The sequence below is a fragment of the Triticum aestivum genome, chromosome 4D (genome assembly GCF_018294505.1).
Source record: "Triticum aestivum cultivar Chinese Spring chromosome 4D, IWGSC CS RefSeq v2.1, whole genome shotgun sequence".
NCBI lineage: Eukaryota > Viridiplantae > Streptophyta > Magnoliopsida > Poales > Poaceae > Triticum > Triticum aestivum.
This window is the reverse complement of record NC_057805.1, coordinates 456,685,914-456,704,347: the sequence shown is the minus strand read 5'-3', so window position 1 is coordinate 456,704,347 and position 18,434 is coordinate 456,685,914. Positions and strand designations below refer to the sequence as shown.

At 44.7% G+C, this 18,434-nt stretch overlaps 3 protein-coding genes across 6 annotated transcripts; 2 read left to right on the top strand and 1 right to left on the bottom strand.

Moving 5' to 3' along the window:
- Nucleotides 1–878: 878 nt before the first annotated feature.
- LOC123100301 (uncharacterized) lies at nt 879–1,658 on the top strand. The gene has a single exon (XM_044522244.1). The coding sequence runs from the start codon at nt 884–886 to the stop codon at nt 1,499–1,501; it is 618 nt and encodes a 205-aa protein (XP_044378179.1). The 5' UTR covers nt 879–883; the 3' UTR covers nt 1,502–1,658.
- Nucleotides 1,659–10,069: 8,411 nt separating this feature from the next.
- Nucleotides 10,070–13,486, top strand: LOC123098584 (probable serine/threonine-protein kinase PBL3). The gene is made up of 6 exons (XM_044520620.1): nt 10,070–10,783; nt 11,306–11,658; nt 11,743–11,878; nt 11,987–12,123; nt 12,210–12,333; nt 12,837–13,486. Exons 1-6 carry the CDS (start codon nt 10,723–10,725, stop codon nt 13,289–13,291), a joined length of 1,266 nt encoding a protein of 421 aa, XP_044376555.1. The 5' UTR covers nt 10,070–10,722; the 3' UTR covers nt 13,292–13,486.
- Nucleotides 13,487–13,783: 297 nt separating this feature from the next.
- On the bottom strand, nt 13,784–17,160 carry LOC123098585 (3-dehydroquinate synthase homolog). Of its 4 annotated transcripts, none has more exons than XM_044520621.1 (10): nt 16,973–17,160; nt 16,441–16,617; nt 16,156–16,325; nt 15,679–15,777; nt 15,494–15,562; nt 15,127–15,273; nt 14,907–14,996; nt 14,651–14,818; nt 14,497–14,572; nt 13,784–14,074 (listed from the first exon to the last, which is right to left on the bottom strand). In XM_044520621.1, the coding sequence occupies exons 1-10, from the start codon at nt 17,061–17,063 to the stop codon at nt 13,950–13,952; spliced, it is 1,212 nt and encodes a 403-aa protein (XP_044376556.1). In that variant the 5' UTR covers nt 17,064–17,160; the 3' UTR covers nt 13,784–13,949. The 4 variants fall into 4 exon arrangements, with proteins under 4 accessions (XP_044376556.1, XP_044376557.1, XP_044376558.1 ...); XM_044520622.1 differs by having other exon boundaries at nt 15,133–15,273; XM_044520623.1 differs by having other exon boundaries at nt 16,441–16,611; nt 16,973–17,101.
- Between the last annotated feature and the right edge of the window lie 1,274 nt (nt 17,161–18,434).

Genomic DNA, 18,434 nt, shown 5'->3' with positions numbered 1-18,434 from the left:
TCCATTTCAGGTATACATCTAAAAACATTTTCATACATGTTTAATATTTTTTAAACATAAAATTATCATCTTTTTTTCAAATACAAGTTTTTCAAAAAAAATCATATACGCGTTAAAAAATTGGAAGGTAAGATTCTTTTATACTATGCGAAAAATTTTGTACATTGCATAAACATTTTTGAAAGTGTCATGAACAATTTTTTAAATGCGTGAACATTTTTTACAATGCAACGTATATTTTTTTAATTACACAAATATGTTTTACAATGTTTAAACATTTTTTTGAATCTCACTTACCTTTTTTGTAACACATAAACAATTTTTAAATGTCGTAAACACAAGAATATAAGTTGTTTCCTTACATACTCCCTCCGTTCCTAAATATTTGTCTTTGTAGACATTTTAAATGAACTACCACATACGGATGTATGTAGACATATTTTATAGCGTAGATTCACTCATTTTGCTCCGTATGTAGTCACTTGTTGAAATATCTAAAAAGACAAATATTTAGAAACGAAGTGAGTAGAACACAAGAAGAAATAACGACATGAAAAATGTTTATCTCTTCTAGACATGTTGTGTTGTCGTGGCTTGGTGTTAATTTTAGTTAAAGTTGACCATCAGGCCACGTAGGCCACGGATACACCCATATATGCGAAATGTGGCTGTATATGAATGCTCGTGCAGATTTGATGATCAAAACATGAATTGTAGAAGTTTATACATCAAACTGACCGTCGGAGGCAAGTTTTATGACTCCATGTGTATTTACCTCCCAAACGAAAGCATAACAATCCTCGCAAAAAAAAAATATGAAAGCATAACACAGGCTACGTGCACGATTCCAGTCGGTCCACGTATCACGCCCCCGTGCACACAAATGACAGCCGAAAACCGAGCGAACCAACAGCACTTCCCTCCACCACCACCACGAGACATAGATAACGCGCCAGCGACCATGCCGCCGCCGCCGTCCGCCCTCACCGCCTCCGCCGCGGCGTCCTCCTTCCTCCGCTCGCTGCCCCCTCCCAACCTCTCCGCCCTCCGGCCTTCCCCATCGCTCAAACGCTCAGCAGGCCACTCCCGCGTGGTCGCGCGGGCCTCTGCGTCCGGCGCCGCCGCCGAGGCCGAGACGGTGTTCTTCGATGGCGGCGCGCACTACGGCGACCTGGCGGCGAACCTCGTCCTCGGGCTGACCCTGCTGTGGCTGCCGCTGACCCTCGCCTCCGTGTCCCGCGCGCTCCTCCTCCGGTACCGCTTCACCTCCCGCCGCGTGACCGTCATCTCCGGGCTCTCCGGCGACGACCGCACGGACTTCCCCTACTCGTCGGTGAGGGAGGTGGTGGTCGTGCCGCGGTTCATCGGCGAGTGGGGCGACATCGTCATCACGCTCAAGGACGGCACCAAGGTCGACCTCAGGAGCGTGCCCAGGTTCCGCGAGGTCGCCGACTACTGCCGCAAGATGGCCGCCGCCGAGGGCGGGCTCGGGACCCGGTGAAGGCGGCGAGGAATGTGCCGTGTTCAGCTGTGCAGAGATTTTCTTCTTTCTTGCTCGCTTGTTTGTCTGTTGTAAGTCGTGATGTGAAGACTGAAAATTCTGACGAAAGCTCGATCAGTAATATGAGCTGGTGTTCATCTTGCTACTGTAATTTTCAGATCATCCTTGCTACTGTAATTACTACAACTGCAAGTATCGTTTTCTGGAGATATTTACGACTCTTGTTTGCAGTAGGTGGGACGCGGAGTTTCTGCAAAATCAAAACTAAATAAAAAATATTCAAAAAATCCAATTTTTTTTGAAGAAACATTGACAAAAGTTCTAAGTGCTTGCAAAAATTCGTCATGAAATCACATTCCTAGAAGGCATGGCAAAAAAGACAAAAACAGTACTCTGAAAAAGCTACTTTCAAAAGCATTTTGAAGCACTGAATTTGTTTTTTTTTCCACGCCTTACAGGAATGTGATTTCATGATGAATTTTTGCAGGCACTTAGAACTTTTGTCAATGTTTCTCTCAAAAAATTGAAATTTTTTGAATTTTTTTCAATTCTTTTTCGATTTTACTGTTCACCGAGCTCAAATGAGCTCGGGAGCAGAAAGGCACTTTCGCAGTGACAATCTCATGAGGATCATTCGGAGGTGCCTGCATTCTTTCTATGAGAGAAAGAGGTGCCTGAAACCCCTGAGTTCAGAATTTCAGATACACGGGAAAGTGCCATGGGCTATGGGAATGTCATCATCCATTGAGATTATAATGGGCCGGGCCATAAAACGGTGATCACAGAGAGAGATGGACTTTTGTTTTCTTGTTGAGCACCCGTCTCGTCTGTGTGTGTGCGCACTTTACTTCCCTTTTTCCGCTAAAAATGACTTTTTTTTTCAAAAGCAGGCTTAGGTTTACCTGGGAGACTTGCGTGAGATCTCACATTTAGGTGAGATCGTGAGATCAACCCCCAAAATCATATGTAGACATTTCAAAAAAATCTAAAATTATTTGACAACATTCATGTGGGGTATGTCTACCACTCCGAAAAAAATCAGCTCAAAACTTTATGTAAATTTGGAGATTAAAAAAAAAGATTTGAATGTGAATAGTAGCAGCTTTCGGTGAGTAGTAGTTTGACACTATTCACATCTGATTTTGTCTTTTTTCTTTCTAGTAAAATAAGTTGAATTAGGAGATGAATTTTTTTGAGATTGTACATTAAACATTGATGAGTGTCTACAAAAAAGTTGAGAACGTTTAAACATGTTTTTTTTCAAAAATACGATCTCATATATCTCACCTAATGTGAGATCTCACACAAGTCTCCGCCAGGTTTACCTATCTCAACAAACAATCAACAACCTTAAAAAAAATACTCTATAAATAAGATACTCGTCCGTAACTTTTTATAAAACGTCTTTTACAATCCATGACAGTGTCAAAAAAAGCACCTTATATTAAGTTACAGAAAGAGTATCGACGAGCAGCAAATCAACTTTACTTCGTTTCGTTTTAACGAAGCGATCAATATTACTCCCAAAATACTCCCTCCCTTCATTTCTAAATATAAGTCTTTTTAGAGATTTCAATACAAACTACATATGTAGTCGCTTATTTTAGAGTGTAGATTCACTCATTTTGCTTCATATTAGTCGCTTATTTAAATCTCAAATGACTTATATTTAGAAACGAGGGAGTATATAACTAGCCATGCTTTTGACACGTGCTCTACGTCAGAGATGTAATTATGTAAACCAATCAGTCTGAGTACCAAGTTGTGGGTGCCGCCGCCAGCTGCAAGTTGCAACTTGCAAGCAATAGTTTCTTCTGCCGTTGAAATAGTTTGTGTTATGTTTGGTCAACTTTGGTGTTGCTGCTGCACCTGACTGGCGACTTTAGATTATCATGCCGCTGTCACGTTTGCAGGCACACGATAGCAAAGTCTGAGCTGACCATAACTGTTAGACACTAACCCGTTCTTTTTTCTTACAGCTCTCTGTTTGGTTCGCCCATTTCATGTTCAGTTCATAGTAGTACAATAATCACTGTGGATTGTAAATTAGGACGAGCTGAAAGAAGCGGACGTAGGCGGAGAGCATCGCGTCGGTTTTCAACCTATTAAAATTCGAAAGTTGTTTCAAGTTGCTCCTACGCGGCCAGTGATCGCCCATTGGCATTCGATTCTCGCAACTACAAAAAGACCTTCTGACCTTACACTGGCATTTTTTCCCGGAGCAGTTTCCAGCTTTTTTACTTTAAAGAGAAAAGCTTATTCTTCTCGAACAATCGAGAACTAGACGGAACAATCCTTGTCGAGACCTGGCAGCGTAGATGATTGGGATGAGCTGAGTGCGGTGCGTGGTCGGCAGTAATGGAACGGTCTACCACGCATGAGCTCGAGCTCACTCTCTTTGGTCCTTGTGATCATGCTCGTCTTCAGTTCAGTGGGCGTTCTCCTTCCGAAACATCGACTGTCACTCATCGTCTGAGTGCGATGTATGGAGAGCTTCTGAAGTGCTTCCGTGCCCCCCGGCAAATGGTGAGTTGTTTAGCACGTCTAGCACGCTTTTGTGTTGTTAAGAAGCTCGTCTTTCTGGTGGATCAGTGCCTAACTCAACTACCATCATTTCTTGGCAGCAGGAAGCCGGTTCATCCGACACTGTAGCTATCATATCATAGACATAATCCCTGTTTGGATACTCTAACTTAGTTAGAGGTTAGAGTTAGATTCTAACTCTAAACTAACCCTAAACTAACTCTAGCCAAATAGGTGTTTGGATGGCAGGGTTAGATGGAGCGCGGATACGACGAGGCGCCTTTACAGACGGTGCGAGAGGGAGAGAGGAAGGGGACGAGAAGCTTCGAGAAAGTGAGGAGGGATCTGCTGCGGGAAGAGCGAGAGAAAAATATATTTTTAATGGTCCCGAGAAGAACTAATCCAAATAAGCACCTCTAGAATGGGTTAGACTTTTTGGATGGGTTAGATGCATCTAACCTAAACTAACCTTTCTGTTTAGATATTTTTAAATTAATTGAGTTCAAACTAAAACTAACTCTAAACCACGGATCCAAACAGGGCCAATATCATTGGCATGGCAGCGATGCTACTGTGGAAGGGACAAACGAAGGGTCAAAAGCTCCACCGATCTCTATCTCCTCGAGCTTTACGAGATTCTTGTTCTTATCCACGTAGTGGTGGTGGTAGTGGCAATGAATCTCCATTTGTTTAATTTCCACTTGTGCTCCGATTGACTCTCTCTAGGTACAGTAGCAGTGATGGCGGATGGGGTTTCATCAGGCAGGGCGTTGAAGGCTGAGGCTGAGCGGCTGTGCAGTGCAGGCGTAGCAGGACTTGGACTTCACTGATCGGCGTGTTGCACATGGCACGGAGTGGAGGGAAGCAGAGGTCGCCGGATCACGAGATGCGGCCGGAGTTGACTTGATTCCTGCTGTCCCTCGTGAGTCGTGAGTCGTGACAGCCTGCCAGTCGAGGCCATGCACATGCAGCAGTAGCAATTCTTCATTGTCGGTTCTTTGCCATATGGTTTTGCTATATATGTGGATTTTTTCGTCTTCTGGTTTTTTGTTTTTCATCATCGAAAAGGAGGAGATCGCAGTCACCAGCTCCCTTTGCTTGCACAAAAGTGGGACTAGAAAGAGAGAGTGTCGAAGTGGTTGAGCCATCATCCTCGGCTCACGCACACGCAGAGACGGGCAACGGCGGCAACGATCGTGATGGCGAAGAGGCCACATGTAATGTATGTGCGTACGTCTTGGCTCGAAATGCCGAAGTCACTCACAGGAATCCATCTTTTCTTTCTTTCTTTCTTTCTCTCCCGGTGCAGTTAGGTATGGCATGTGTTGCGCCGAAAAGGACGGATAGATGCAAAGCCAAACGGAAAAAAGAACAACTTTCTGCGGATCGTGGCTCGGATCTGTTTTTGTGGCTACAGACAGAGGATCAGTTCGATCCTATCCTACCTGCCTCGCCTAGTAGCCACCTTCATTTGACGTTCCATTTCTTGTTAAAGAACACGAATCTAAATCTAGACCGACTACGAGGAGGGAAAACTCCATCCAGCTCGCTCGAGGTTAGCACGATCCAGATCCAGCTCCAGCTCTAGATCCGGTCGGTTCTGCTCGCGGGTCGCCGTGGGAAACCAACAGAGGCTGCAGCTCCGGCCAAGTATAGTCACCGTGAGGTCCACCAGCCAATTCATATCGAGTCAATGACCGACCATTCCTGAAATGAATCGACAGCGAGGGGAAGACCAACCTTTTTCACATTCATTCACCATACTGTAGATGGTGTTTCCGCTGCCACAGGTACTATTAAAATCTAGTACAAGTGTGAATGCTCCCGACAGTTTGCTCGGATTAGCATAATTGACTCCGTCTGCCAGTGTCATTGACTGTCATGATTCGGGCACAATACTCTTTTCTCCATCTGCATTTTCCTCTTCTTTCTGTGGAATAATAATACTCCATGCATCTTTGACCATATTTGCTCTGCATAATTGACATACTCCCTCCATTCACAATGTAGTGCGCCCACACATCTTAAGATTTAAATTTGACCGTAAATTTAACCAACGAGACAGATTGCGGCAGGAGCAAAAATTATACCATTGAATTCGTATTTCGATACGAATTCAGTGGTTTAATGTTTGCTCCCGGCGCACTTGGTCTAATTAGTTAAATTTATGGTCAAAGTTAGATCTCGAAAAATACGGACGCGCTACATTGTGAAATGGAGGGAGTACAGTAGTAGTACAATATACTATACACATTTATGCCAGTGAACAGAAATAGGTTGACTAATTAAACCGCCGAAACACCATCTACTATATATGGATTAGCCCGGGGAGTCGAACATTCCATCGGATCAAATGATCGAGACCGGATGGCTGCTAAACATCTCCGTCGCCGCCTTAACAACCACCAACCAATCTGGTGCCAACAGCAGAACAAATTCTCTCATGTTCACCGGAAGCTTAACTGCGGGGCTACTCTAGTTGGACACGTCTCCTCTCTTCTTGTTAATTATGTTGTGTGAACCGAACACGTTTCGGTTAGATGCTGCTGCTCCTCATGGGTCGCGTTCCTCGACAGTGGGGTGATGCGTAAGGCATGATGAGATTGAGTAATCAACAAATGGAGACATTGTTAATTACCCGACAAAGAAGTGAGGGCGGGAAGCAAAGAATACATAGACTTCAACATCAGATTCTCATGCTCAATTTTGTTGTGAAGTTTTAAAATGCGAGACGATAAGGTTGAGTATACATCACTGGTAGAGTAGCTAGGATGAGTGCGTAGTACAAGACAAGAAGTCCCAAACTCCCGTTGCTGGAGGGGAATGGATAGAGTGCAAATACAGCGAAAGAATGCGTTCAAGCTACCCAAGGCCCAAGTTGGGGCAATGCATGTACAACCAGGACACACTGACAGAACACCCTGCGATGATATCTTATACACGTGGTGTAGAACTGTGTAGTAAAATCAGGTGCATGATCATGCTTTATTTATTTTTGCGAATGAATTGTGGCGCTGTACTAACCAAACATCAACAATACAAGAAATCCAAAAAAGAGGTACAATTCGCTCCTAAGGGAATCCTCCATCCTCTCCAAAAAAAATGGTACAATACCCGAAGAAGATGAAGACAGAATAACCAAATGGATGCCGATGCAGCCAAACCACCATCAGCCCGATGAAGACACATCCAACTCCGTCTGTGTTGACCACAATCCTATCGCTAGATCTGACGGTGCACCCGCTGCTAAAACCGAAGAAGAAGACGGAGGAGAAATTATTCCGCACCGCCGCCATCACCGTCATAAGAGCCGAAGCACTACTTGTCCATCCGATCACGTTGTGGGTTCCATCGTCTCATGTGTTGTCAACGTAGGGGAACGTGCTAGGGGAAACATTTTTTTACCGCACAGGATCCAACCAAGATCACTATCGAGGTGCGGGTAACGAAACCATACCCTCGACGAATACATCAGCACAACGGAGATGTTGATGTTGTCGATGAAGTCCTCTAATTCCAACGGCTAGGTTATAACTCTCAGCCACGAAGATCCGCCCTATCAAACGTTGAAGATTATGACGCCTCCAGGGTATCCACACACATCAAAGTAGCGACATCACATCAATTCGTGGACCAACACAACAAAGCAACAAGGAATCTAGATCTAATCTAGAGGAAGAGCGAGTTGCCAGCTAGAAGGGGACAGGGCGCCGCCCGGAAGAGGGGTAGGCTAAGGCCTTGATGTCTCCCTGGTGCGCCATTGGCCCTCCTTATATAGGTGGCCAGGTAGGGGGCGCCCGACCAAGGAAAGGAGCCCCGCCTGCGCGCGCGCCAGGGAGTCCTACTATGACTCCATCTAGCTTGCCCTGAACCCCAAGTCAGGGGTTCGTCCGACCTAGGGCAACCAGGTTGTGCTGCCTGCCTCCCCCCCTCCATCCCTCCCCCCAGCAAATGGGCAGGCCTCAATATGATCCTTCTGGAACATGACTTTTCTAGAAGTTTCTACCCAGTTATAGAACCCATCGGTACCTTCCAAAACACTTTCGGACATCACCGAAACACTGGGACCTCTCGGAACACTTTTCGAACCCTTCTCTCTCAGTCTCCATTAAATTGCAGCATTACTAAATGTTGCTAAAGTTAAGCGTGTGACCCTATAGGCAGTGGCAGAGCTTCCTTAGGGCCAAGGTGGGCTATTGCCCTCCGCCCTAGTCTAGAAAAATCCTCTCGAGTACCTTTACTTGTTAGGCTTAAATCTTGAAGATTATTGAATGTGTAAGTACAATTTGTCATTTTGGTACACTCAACTCTCCTTTTCCCCCTCAACATTCTTTGTCAAGCTCTACCACTGCTTATAGGTTTGAGTATATGTGGGCATGTTTGGAACACCTTTCGTTCAATGATAATCAGCGGGACCTGGACACCCATGAGGATTCACATATATCATCGAAGATCTTTACCTCGCGATACATTACACAACCCTAGGTGAGACTTTGACGATATTCATGTGATCAACTCCTTGATCACTATACCTAGTTATCCTTGTTTCCGGTTTGTACTCTTTTCTCGTTTTCTTAGTCTGATATCCTGTGGCTAACTCTTTACTCACAATACCTGGCCAGGCGATGCTGGACACCATAATACCCAGTGGACCCAGAGTGTATCTCTCCATCACCGGAGGGGCAAATTCCAGTCTTGACATATCACCTTTACAATTACCCAGTTACATGATAATATTTCATGACCCCGAATCAACCATCCGGTACCTGGGTCTACGATATTCTCATGGTCTAAGGACGCAAATAAACGTCAAGATCTCGCAGTATTTCATAAGTGGGCATATCCAACACCATTGTTATCCTAACAATGGGCTCTCATTATTGTAGGCATCCTTGTTACATTAACAATGTCCTTGATCAGGAAATTAAGACCATCAACAATACATGAGCTAGTCCAGAGGCCTGACTAGGGATATGTTTGGACTTTATTTTTCACATATGCAATTGGGATATACCACAAACATGAGAATAGAATAATAACAACTTTATTGTTGCCTTTAGAGCATATTTCTAACAGTCACCACCACCGGAAGGCCGAAGCGACGGATAACATAGACTTACTACAAGCCCAAGACAGGAAAAACTAAGACTCCCACAGGTAATTCTGGGCCTCTCCTCGTTCTCCCGCTGACAGAGCCAGCACAGGAGGAGAAGGGCGGCGATCAATCAGCAAAGGAAATGTGACGGCTAAGGAAATAGGTAAGGCGACGCAGAGAAAGAATGACTAGGTGCATGATTATGCTTAATGGGTACAAGTTGGGGAAGTCACTTCTAGGAATTTGGTAATGCAAAAGAATATACACTAGCAAGAGTGCTTAGAAAAAAGAACTAAATCTATAAAGATGATACAAATGACGACATTGCAAAACAAATCCAAAAACGCAGCACATCAAAATCGATTTTGTGAGGCGGAAAAACCAACGGAGATCGATGCGATAGATGATCCACCAGCCATGCGACTAGGGTTTCTTCTGAGTGGCTCGTGTGCGACTCAGGAATAGGTGCAAGCTAGTATAAGTATTATGTCTTTTATGTGATACAAATAATAGTTTTGCATTTAATCCGAATATCCTAATTTCATTTGTTCGATGGGGCTGAAATAATTATCATAGGAAAAACAGATTTATAAAGAGAAAATATTTAATACTTTTGGGTTTAAGCGGCTAAATGGAGTGTAATTGGAATTGCATATTAATAGAATAATTATTAATGCTTGTGTTCTTCCAATTATGTGTAGCAACTCGAATCCCATACTTTTGGCTTTAAGGAAGTAGGAGTAGCAATCAACAACCAATTCATGGCAAAAGCATATTGACTGGTCTACCATTCTGTTCTTGCTTAAAGCCCCCTGTACAATCTCAGAGTTTTACATCCACACGAGTCTTCTCTGCACAGGGGGCAAAGAACAAATACTGAAATACGTCGAGGTCCTGCATGTAAAGTTGCCGCCACCAACGTGTAGAAGAGAGAGACAGGGGCGGAAGATCCCACCACCCGCCGCTCTCATTCGCAGCTCCGTTCCCACCTGAGCCCAGCCGGTCGGTGGCTGCCGGCAGCAACCTGCTACTACCTCCGTTGCTCCTCCTCCCTCCCCTCCCACTCCCTCTCAGCCCCAGCTCGAGCGAGAGAGCATCTCCCTTCCGAGCGACCGCGTCCGCCTCCCTCCCCTCCCCTGCCCCCCCGTGCGGTTCTTGGTGACGGCGCGGCGGCTTGGCTGGCCGGCCTCGCCTCCAGTTGACCCGACTGACTCTCCCCCATTCGGTCAGCCCGGAGGAGGAGGAGGAGGCGGAGGGGATTTGATTGACTTTTTGAAGCTTCTCGCCTGTTTCTCTCCTGGCGTTGCGGCTGCCGGCCAACGGCCTCGCGGATTTTTCTCCAGTCTCATCCCCCCCTTCAAGTGGCGGCGGAGATCAGCTGGACCGAAAAAGCCTCGCCAGAAACCGGCTGGGACTCTAGGGTTGGCTGCTCAGCTCAGTTGTCTTCGGCGGCTGCTCCTCCTGATCCCTCCTGTTGCCGCGGGCCAGCTCTCTCTAGCTTCGCTGACTTGACCCGGGACGGAGGAGAGAGGAGCGGAGTTCGCCTGTGGATCTTTAGGAAAGGAAGCTCATTCGTCCTGTCAGCTGGGAGGTAGAGGAAGAGATGGGGAACTGCATGAAGTCCACGGCCCGGGTGGATCACAGCATGAACACTAGTGCCGCCTGTGAGTGCCTCTCTTACCACTTGCCCCCTAATTTTGGTTTCTCTGTATTTTTCAGTTTCTACTTGCTCCCTGATTGGCATCTTTTTTGTTCGATTGATTGGGTTGTTTTGGTTATTCGTACTGGTAGTAATTCTTGGATTTGGTTTGTGTTGATTTGGTTCGATGGTAACCTTGTCTGGGGCAAAATTTGGATATCATGTTGTGCATCTTACACTTCTATTTCTGTCACTAGTTTTAGCTACTTTGTTACTCTGGTGCACCTTCGCCTCTATTTTTGCTCCCCTTCCTTATCAGGGTAAGCATAGCATGCCATGCTGCATGGATAAGAACATTATTTTCTTCCTAGGTTTGATATACTTCAAATTTCACGGTAGCAAATGAAACTAAAGTTATTTAATTCAGAGTTTCAGATAGCAGAGAGCTACTTCAATTCACATGTTCAGTATCATTGTAAACCTGAAGATGTTATTGTTGCCAATTTGTTCTTACACACATTTCCTTTGTTTCCTGTTGGGTCATCAGATCCATCGAAAGTGACCAGCAAAACAAGCATGTCATCTGCTACTTCTGCGAGCAAGACCAACTCAACTCGTTCAACGTTTACTCTGCCATCTATAAGAGATCGCAGCGAGCCGCCTCGGACAGAAGGCGAAATCTTGTCATCGTCGAACTTGAAGGCTTTCTTGTTCAATGATCTTAAAAATGCGACCAAGAACTTCCGCCCGGACAGTCTTCTTGGGGAAGGAGGGTTTGGGCATGTTTTCAAAGGTTGGATTGATGAACACACTCTTGCTCCTTCGAAACCGGGAAGTGGTATGGTTGTTGCTGTGAAGAAGCTTAAACCAGAAGGTTTCCAAGGGCACAAGGAATGGCTGGTAGGTTCAGGACTCCTTAAAAATATTTTTCTACTTTCCTCTGGCTATTTTTCATGTTTCCTGATGGTTAATTTTCCTGCTCAGACGGAGGTTAACTACCTTGGCCAACTTCACCATGCCAATCTTGTTAAGCTCATTGGTTATTGCTCAGATGGTGATAACAGACTTCTGGTGTATGAGTTCATGCCCAAGGGAAGTTTGGAGAATCATCTGTTCAGAAGTATGTTCTTTAATCTATATGGGTTTTATTGCTAAATCATTGATTTCTGACATCTTTAATATTCGTGTGTCAACTATCAAGTAACCAATAATGTTTGTATTCTTTTAGGAGGTGCTGATCCTTTGTCATGGGGAATAAGGCTTAAGGTTGCTATCGGGGCTGCTAAGGGTTTGTCATTTTTACATCATGCTGAAAACCAAGTTATATATCGTGATTTCAAGGCATCAAACATTCTTCTTGACTCGGTATGGTTGAAATATAATGTTGACTCTGATTACAAGACAACCTTTGGGGTCTTTTAACTTAACTTGTTACTCTTGATTCAATGCAGGAATTCAACGCCAAGCTTTCAGATTTTGGATTAGCGAAAGCTGGTCCAACTGGGGATAAAACTCATGTTTCCACACAAGTGATGGGCACCCATGGATATGCAGCTCCAGAGTATATCGCAACAGGTTAGAATATTATCTTTGTGTTTGTATTTACAAAAATGGGGCGATGTCTCCCTTTTTTCTGTGTCATGTGACATCAGTTTTGACAATAGATGTTGATGTTGGGTCTTCTCTCTGTATTAGCTAAACCTCTGTTGAATTATTTTCCGGCCTAAATCATCCCATACCTATGACAGAGTCATGGTGAAGCCCTATTTGTTTAAAGTAGCATAATCATATCATGGTGTTCTCCAATCATGCAGACCATCATGGAATTGTTTCCTGATCTCCCTCGATAGTCAACGCACTTGCCTTCTGTTTTGTCTACATTTCCTGATCCAGCAATTTCATTGTTATATATGTCAAGTCAAACTAATATTAAATGTAAGAAATGTTCCACTCCACTTTATTCCTATTAAATTCGACACTGGCCATATTTTTCTTGGATTTTATAAAATGACAGTACATATGAACATGTATTGTTTATTTCTGGATAAACCCATTCTCATGTTACTTAAAATTTACAGGTCGCCTCTCTGCAAAGGCAGACGTCTACAGCTTCGGGGTGGTGTTGCTTGAGTTGCTGACCGGGAGACGAGCTCTGGACAAGTCGAAGCCCGGCATAGAGCAGAACCTAGTGGACTGGGCCAAACCGCACCTGCGAGACAAGCGCAGACTGTACCGTGTCATGGACACGAAGCTGGGAGGCCAGTATCCTAAGAAAGGCGCACACGCCGTCGCGAACCTCGCCTTGCAATGCATCTGCAACGACGCCAAGATGCGGCCGCAGATCTCAGAGGTCTTAGAAGAGCTGGAGCAGCTCCAAGACTCCAAAAGCAATATAGTGTCGCCGCAGGTTGACATCCGGAGGACCTCCAACACCGTCCCGAAGTCGCCAATGAGGGGCCAACCCTCGCCGCGGCGCTCTCTTGGAGCGATGGCGCCGCCGTCACCGGCATTTAGGACCGCGCAAGTGCACTAGAAGCACAGCTTAGAAGTGGGAGAGAGATGTATCCGTACGGCTGTACATTTGGTGGTGAGCTGTGTAATAGTTGTTTCTAGTGATGCTTCTTGCTCATTTGTAGGGTGTGGCACGGAATATGACTACGGCACTCTGTGATGAATTGTTTTTCACCAAGCCTGAGAGGTGTGCCTCACTGGGTTCTGTTCTGGTCCATTCTCATCGCGGTGCCGGGTTTATCTTCTGCGACATGATAGAAACTGGATGATTTGTTGTTGACATGATAGAAACTGTGGACAGTGAGCATTTCCAGGCTTGTCATTGGTTACCAAATTCGTCGCCCAATTGTGCTCGATAAGAAACTGGCATGTTATCAGATAGGGTCTTGATGTTTTTTTTAATCACAGCTGCATATTTCTCAGGCAATTGCAATTCCTTTGTCCAGATAGGGATTAATATATGTAACATACAGGAAAGGACTCCCCTCTTGCAACATTATGCAACTGAAAAAGATAAAATGGAAAAATGAGCCTTGAATTTCAGGAATGTACAGATACTAGACGTATGTCTCTTGGGTTTAGTGATGATTTGATGAACTTGCACAAATTTGTTGTGGAGAACAAAAACAGCAGCGATGAGCATGCCAGCCTGCTAAGGCGGGTAAATGTCACAGTGTGTCTCATTTCTCGACAATAAACTCCTGAATCTCTATTCCAGTGTGACGGGCGCCGCCCTGCTTCCTCACCAGAACTTCGTCGCCAACTTTCAGTGAAGTCACAGGAATAGCAGTCCTTCCACCAGATCCTACATCAGACAATCATACAACTCGGGAGTAAGTTGGTCAAGAAAGACCGATGATAAACCTTGAATCCTTATCTGAAGTTCTGAACCTTAACTAAATCTAGGGGAGTATCAGAGAACTCAGCAAAAACATTGCAGTGGTTGTACGATACCCCCACGATGGTTTTAAAGGTTTCCTTTTACTACAAAACTTTGTACTCAGTTGATTTCCAGAGTTGTATGAGGTTTCATTTTCTGGCGAAACTTTGTATTGTGGATTCCCAGTGTTGCACATTGTATTTTTTTAAGGCAGTGTTAAAGTATAGTTAACTGTGTAGGCATTGGAACTGGGAAATTTCCTGTTAATCTACTGACAGAAGTCATTCAGAAATAGATATTTTCTTATGGCTTGTTAGAATCACAAATCCAAAACTAGGTGGGTTTACCTCTGTCAGGACCAATAAGTGCAACTGTCTCTGCATTTTGAAGGAAAATGCTATATGTGCCATTTCCAGAGTTCTCCTGTAGCAAGTCCAGTAACGTCATGAAACTGAGAATGGATGTGCAGAACCATTAAGAGGAAGACCATTTTTTATGTACCTTTGCTTCTACAAGGATGAGAGGCCTTGATTCAATCTTCACGCGGCCGACAATTGAAGTTCGCCACAACCCATTTTGATCAACAACAATTACTTCCCTGCCTGATTGCAGCTCTGAGAGGTAGCTAGTCTTGTTGCCAGGGACTGTAACATATGCATGCACAGGCCCCTAAAAATGGAAAGGACATACTTAGTGAAGCCTGCTGTAATGCAATATCTGAGATAGCTTACTGCACTCTAAATGATTGATATCTTACTGCATTGACCCTGAAAGGTCTGCTAGCAATGTAGTTTGTCTCCAAGCATTCAGAGTGAACAAGGAACATTCCTCTTGCATAGGAACCGACCTGAAAAAAAAATGGCATCCAACGTCACATCCATGTGTATGCTCTTAACCAATCGTGTATAGTAGGAGTAGGATATTAGTAGTGTTGTTTTCTTTATATGTTCCTCGACAGTGAAAAGGTGAGAAATTACACAAACCAGAAGGCCTTCACCGGGTCGCATGATACTACAGAGATCCACACAAACACGATCGCCCATACCAACAACTTCAACCTTTGATACAGTAGCCTTTGTCAACTGTAACTGGCTCTTTGCCTCGTTCCTTCTGTCAAAATAATCCTGAGTGATTAAAGGAGGGAAGAAATAACAACGGGTAAATCATACAATCAGATAAATGATAATCAGTGACCATAGAAAAATACTGCCTTTTGTACACCCAAATTTAGATATGTGCACATAGCGAGCAATATATCTAATTTTACATGAGGCCATTCTATGTCCAGACACAGATTTACTTGTTAAACACCAAAGAAGTTTGAACAGAATTGTGATGAAATACCTTGAGTTTAATAATATCATCCATGTCCTCTACTTTAAGTACAACTCCATCAAGCCCTTGCTCCAAGGCCTGCAAAATGGGCATCATAAATTCTGAAACAATCTCATCCAGTATAGTCACTGACAATATATAACATCATTATATGCAAGATATGCTGTTGTATGTCCAAATCTCTCGATACTTACCTCAAGAAAAACTTGAGCCTCAGTTGAGTTTGTCGAAACAGCCAATACAGCTCCAGCGCATCCTTGGAATGCAGCAACTATATTTTCTGCTGGTATAACCTATGGAATTTGGAAAAGAGGACACCAGTTAGTGCTTCTTATGGGTGAGGTGGGTTTGCAGGGTACTGTTTACCAGTTACCGGGCAGGCATGAAACAGCACAAGAGGACACACAATTTCATAGACAATAACAGGTGTGTATTCACATATGCACACTCATTACAGATATAAGGGAGTTCTTGAAACACATACTAAGACGGTAGAGGATGACTAAAAAATTTAGAGCTTAGTATTGCAAGAGCTCAAGTATGATGGTTTATCTCACTGTGCCGGCTCAAACTAACATATATACCATGTAAGTCAGGACTTAAGAGAAAATTCCAAATGGGTTAGAGATGCAAACATGATATGGTGATATTGAAGTGCTCGATTGTCTGACCTGCCAATCACCTCGGAAGTGAATCACGTTGTTCTGTACTTCCACATTGTCTGGCTGTATGAGTTGCAGCTCACTTGGGGAAGAGATTTCAGAAATTGCAGCAACCTTTTGGTTCCCCTCGTCAAAAATCTCCAGGCCATCAATAAAGAGAGGATGGATGCGAGCAGTTGCTGCAGCACACAAACAAAAAATTAATTTGGGAGGCATTGGGTAACGAAGACATTTGCCTAGTTCAACAAAATGACATAGTATCCCTGCTTGGAACAGTCGAAAATTTGCTCTCACATGACCAGTCCTTGCCGACCTCTTTGGATCCAAAGAGGAAAGTGTTCCAACCCCTCTCTACGGCTGCCGTCATCACCTGCCGGTTCTCTGTCCATACCCAGACGGTCTTCTTTGACCCCCCTGGCGCAGCCGGAGCAGAGCACATCTTGATACACTGTAGGCGCAAGCGGGCTGATGCTGCATCAAGAATCCAAACTCAGGTTCAAATATCGCAATCGAAATCCTAAATTCTTCATCTGATATAAGATCTTAGAGTTTTTCCAACTGTGAGCGGTGGGTTCCGAGAAACGGCTAATAACTAATGAAATCACAGTGGATTGTTAGGGTTCCTGAGTTCTTGGGTTACGAGTAGGTACCAATGTGGCAACGAATCTGAAAGCCTGAGAGCAAGTGTGAAATAAATTTGACCCAATCATGTTGTGTACTACAAGATTTATCCAAGGGCCCGAGAAACAGATTGGGGAAACTGCGCATGGGCAAGAGCCCTGTACTGCGAAAACTCGCAAGATAAAGAGAGGCGGAAGATTCGTACCTGTTCTTTGGGGCGCGAGGTGGGAGGTATGGAGGCAAGCTAGGGCTTTGGCGGAGCCCGAGACGGAGGAAGAAGAGCAGGAGACAGCCATCGAATTTCTTTGGTGGGCGTTTCCGGGTGGGACATTTGATCATTTGCCCTGTTTTATTTGGGCATTTGATCATTTGACCCTCTACATGGATTAGATGCTTTGCCCTGCTTTTCCTTTTATCTTTTCAAATTTGCTAGGGAGGCAATTTTCGCATGGCAAAAATAGGGACAAAACAGTAAACAATTAGAGTAATTAAAAATAGTATAGTATCAAATTTCCATATGGCACCTCGAGAGGAGCCTATACCTCGAGCCTTTTGTTACACCACTCGTTTGTACGCTCTTTCTCTAGCGTGATGGCTAGCAATCTTTTGCCACGCTTTTTCGTCCGAGGGGTTGAGCGGCGGTTCTCGCAGGAAACTGCCGCTTGGTTTATCACAGAGGATCAAAATAGACGGCGTCCAAGAGGAGGTTGTGTATGGACATGGCGGAAAGCAACCCTCTGGGTCCTTCGTTGATTGGATGCTGATGACCTTCGCCTGCTGACGACTTTTGGGTACTTCCCTAAGAGACGTGGAATCTCATCGGCCTCGAGGAGGCAATTTTGCTCGTACCATTGGGTATCATTGGTTACAGAGTTTTTGGTTTGCTAAACATGTCTTTGGCGGCATTCTGGTGACGGAGACGGAGACCGGGTTTGCTGGAGTTCGATGTGGCGCTTTGGGGACGAAGGCGGAGTTCTTGGAGGAGGACACCTGGTGTCATTCTGATGACGGAGACGAAGACTCCATTTGCTGAAGTTGTTTGGTGGAGCTTCGATGATAAAGGTGAAGTATCCTCACCAGAGGTCGCTTGGCGACATCCCATGGCCAAGACGGGGACTTAATTGGGCGAGGTATTCTTGGCGGCACCTCAGGATGAAGGCATCGTCTCTTTGATAGGCGGAGGCTCTAGGTAGTATCCCGGTGAGAAAGAAGGGGACTCCCTTGACTGAGGTCCGCTTTGTGTCCTTGTTTTTTTTCATGTGGACTATGGTGCTTCAAACCTTGCGCCATGCTGGGCCGCTATGTTTATTCCTTTTCTCAAACTTACATCGAGTTGCCTTGTTGAAAGGACCAAGATCAAAAGGTCTCGATATTTTGGCAAAGGGTTCATGATTTCTTTCAATATAACAAGCACTATGAGCCCTACGAGGGTGAGAATATCCATGATTGCAATCCGAGCTCGCTAAACAATCGATGGTACACCATTTAATAGGTCGTCAATAAGTTTTGCGGTGCACACAGGTAGCCAAGTGGCATGGGAATCCACGAGCTCGTAAGTTTTGCACCTTGCTACTCTGTGTGTTGGTCATGTGATTGTTTTGCTCTATGTTGCATATGGTTGACCATGTGATTGTTTTGCTCTATGTTGCATATGGTTGACCATGTGA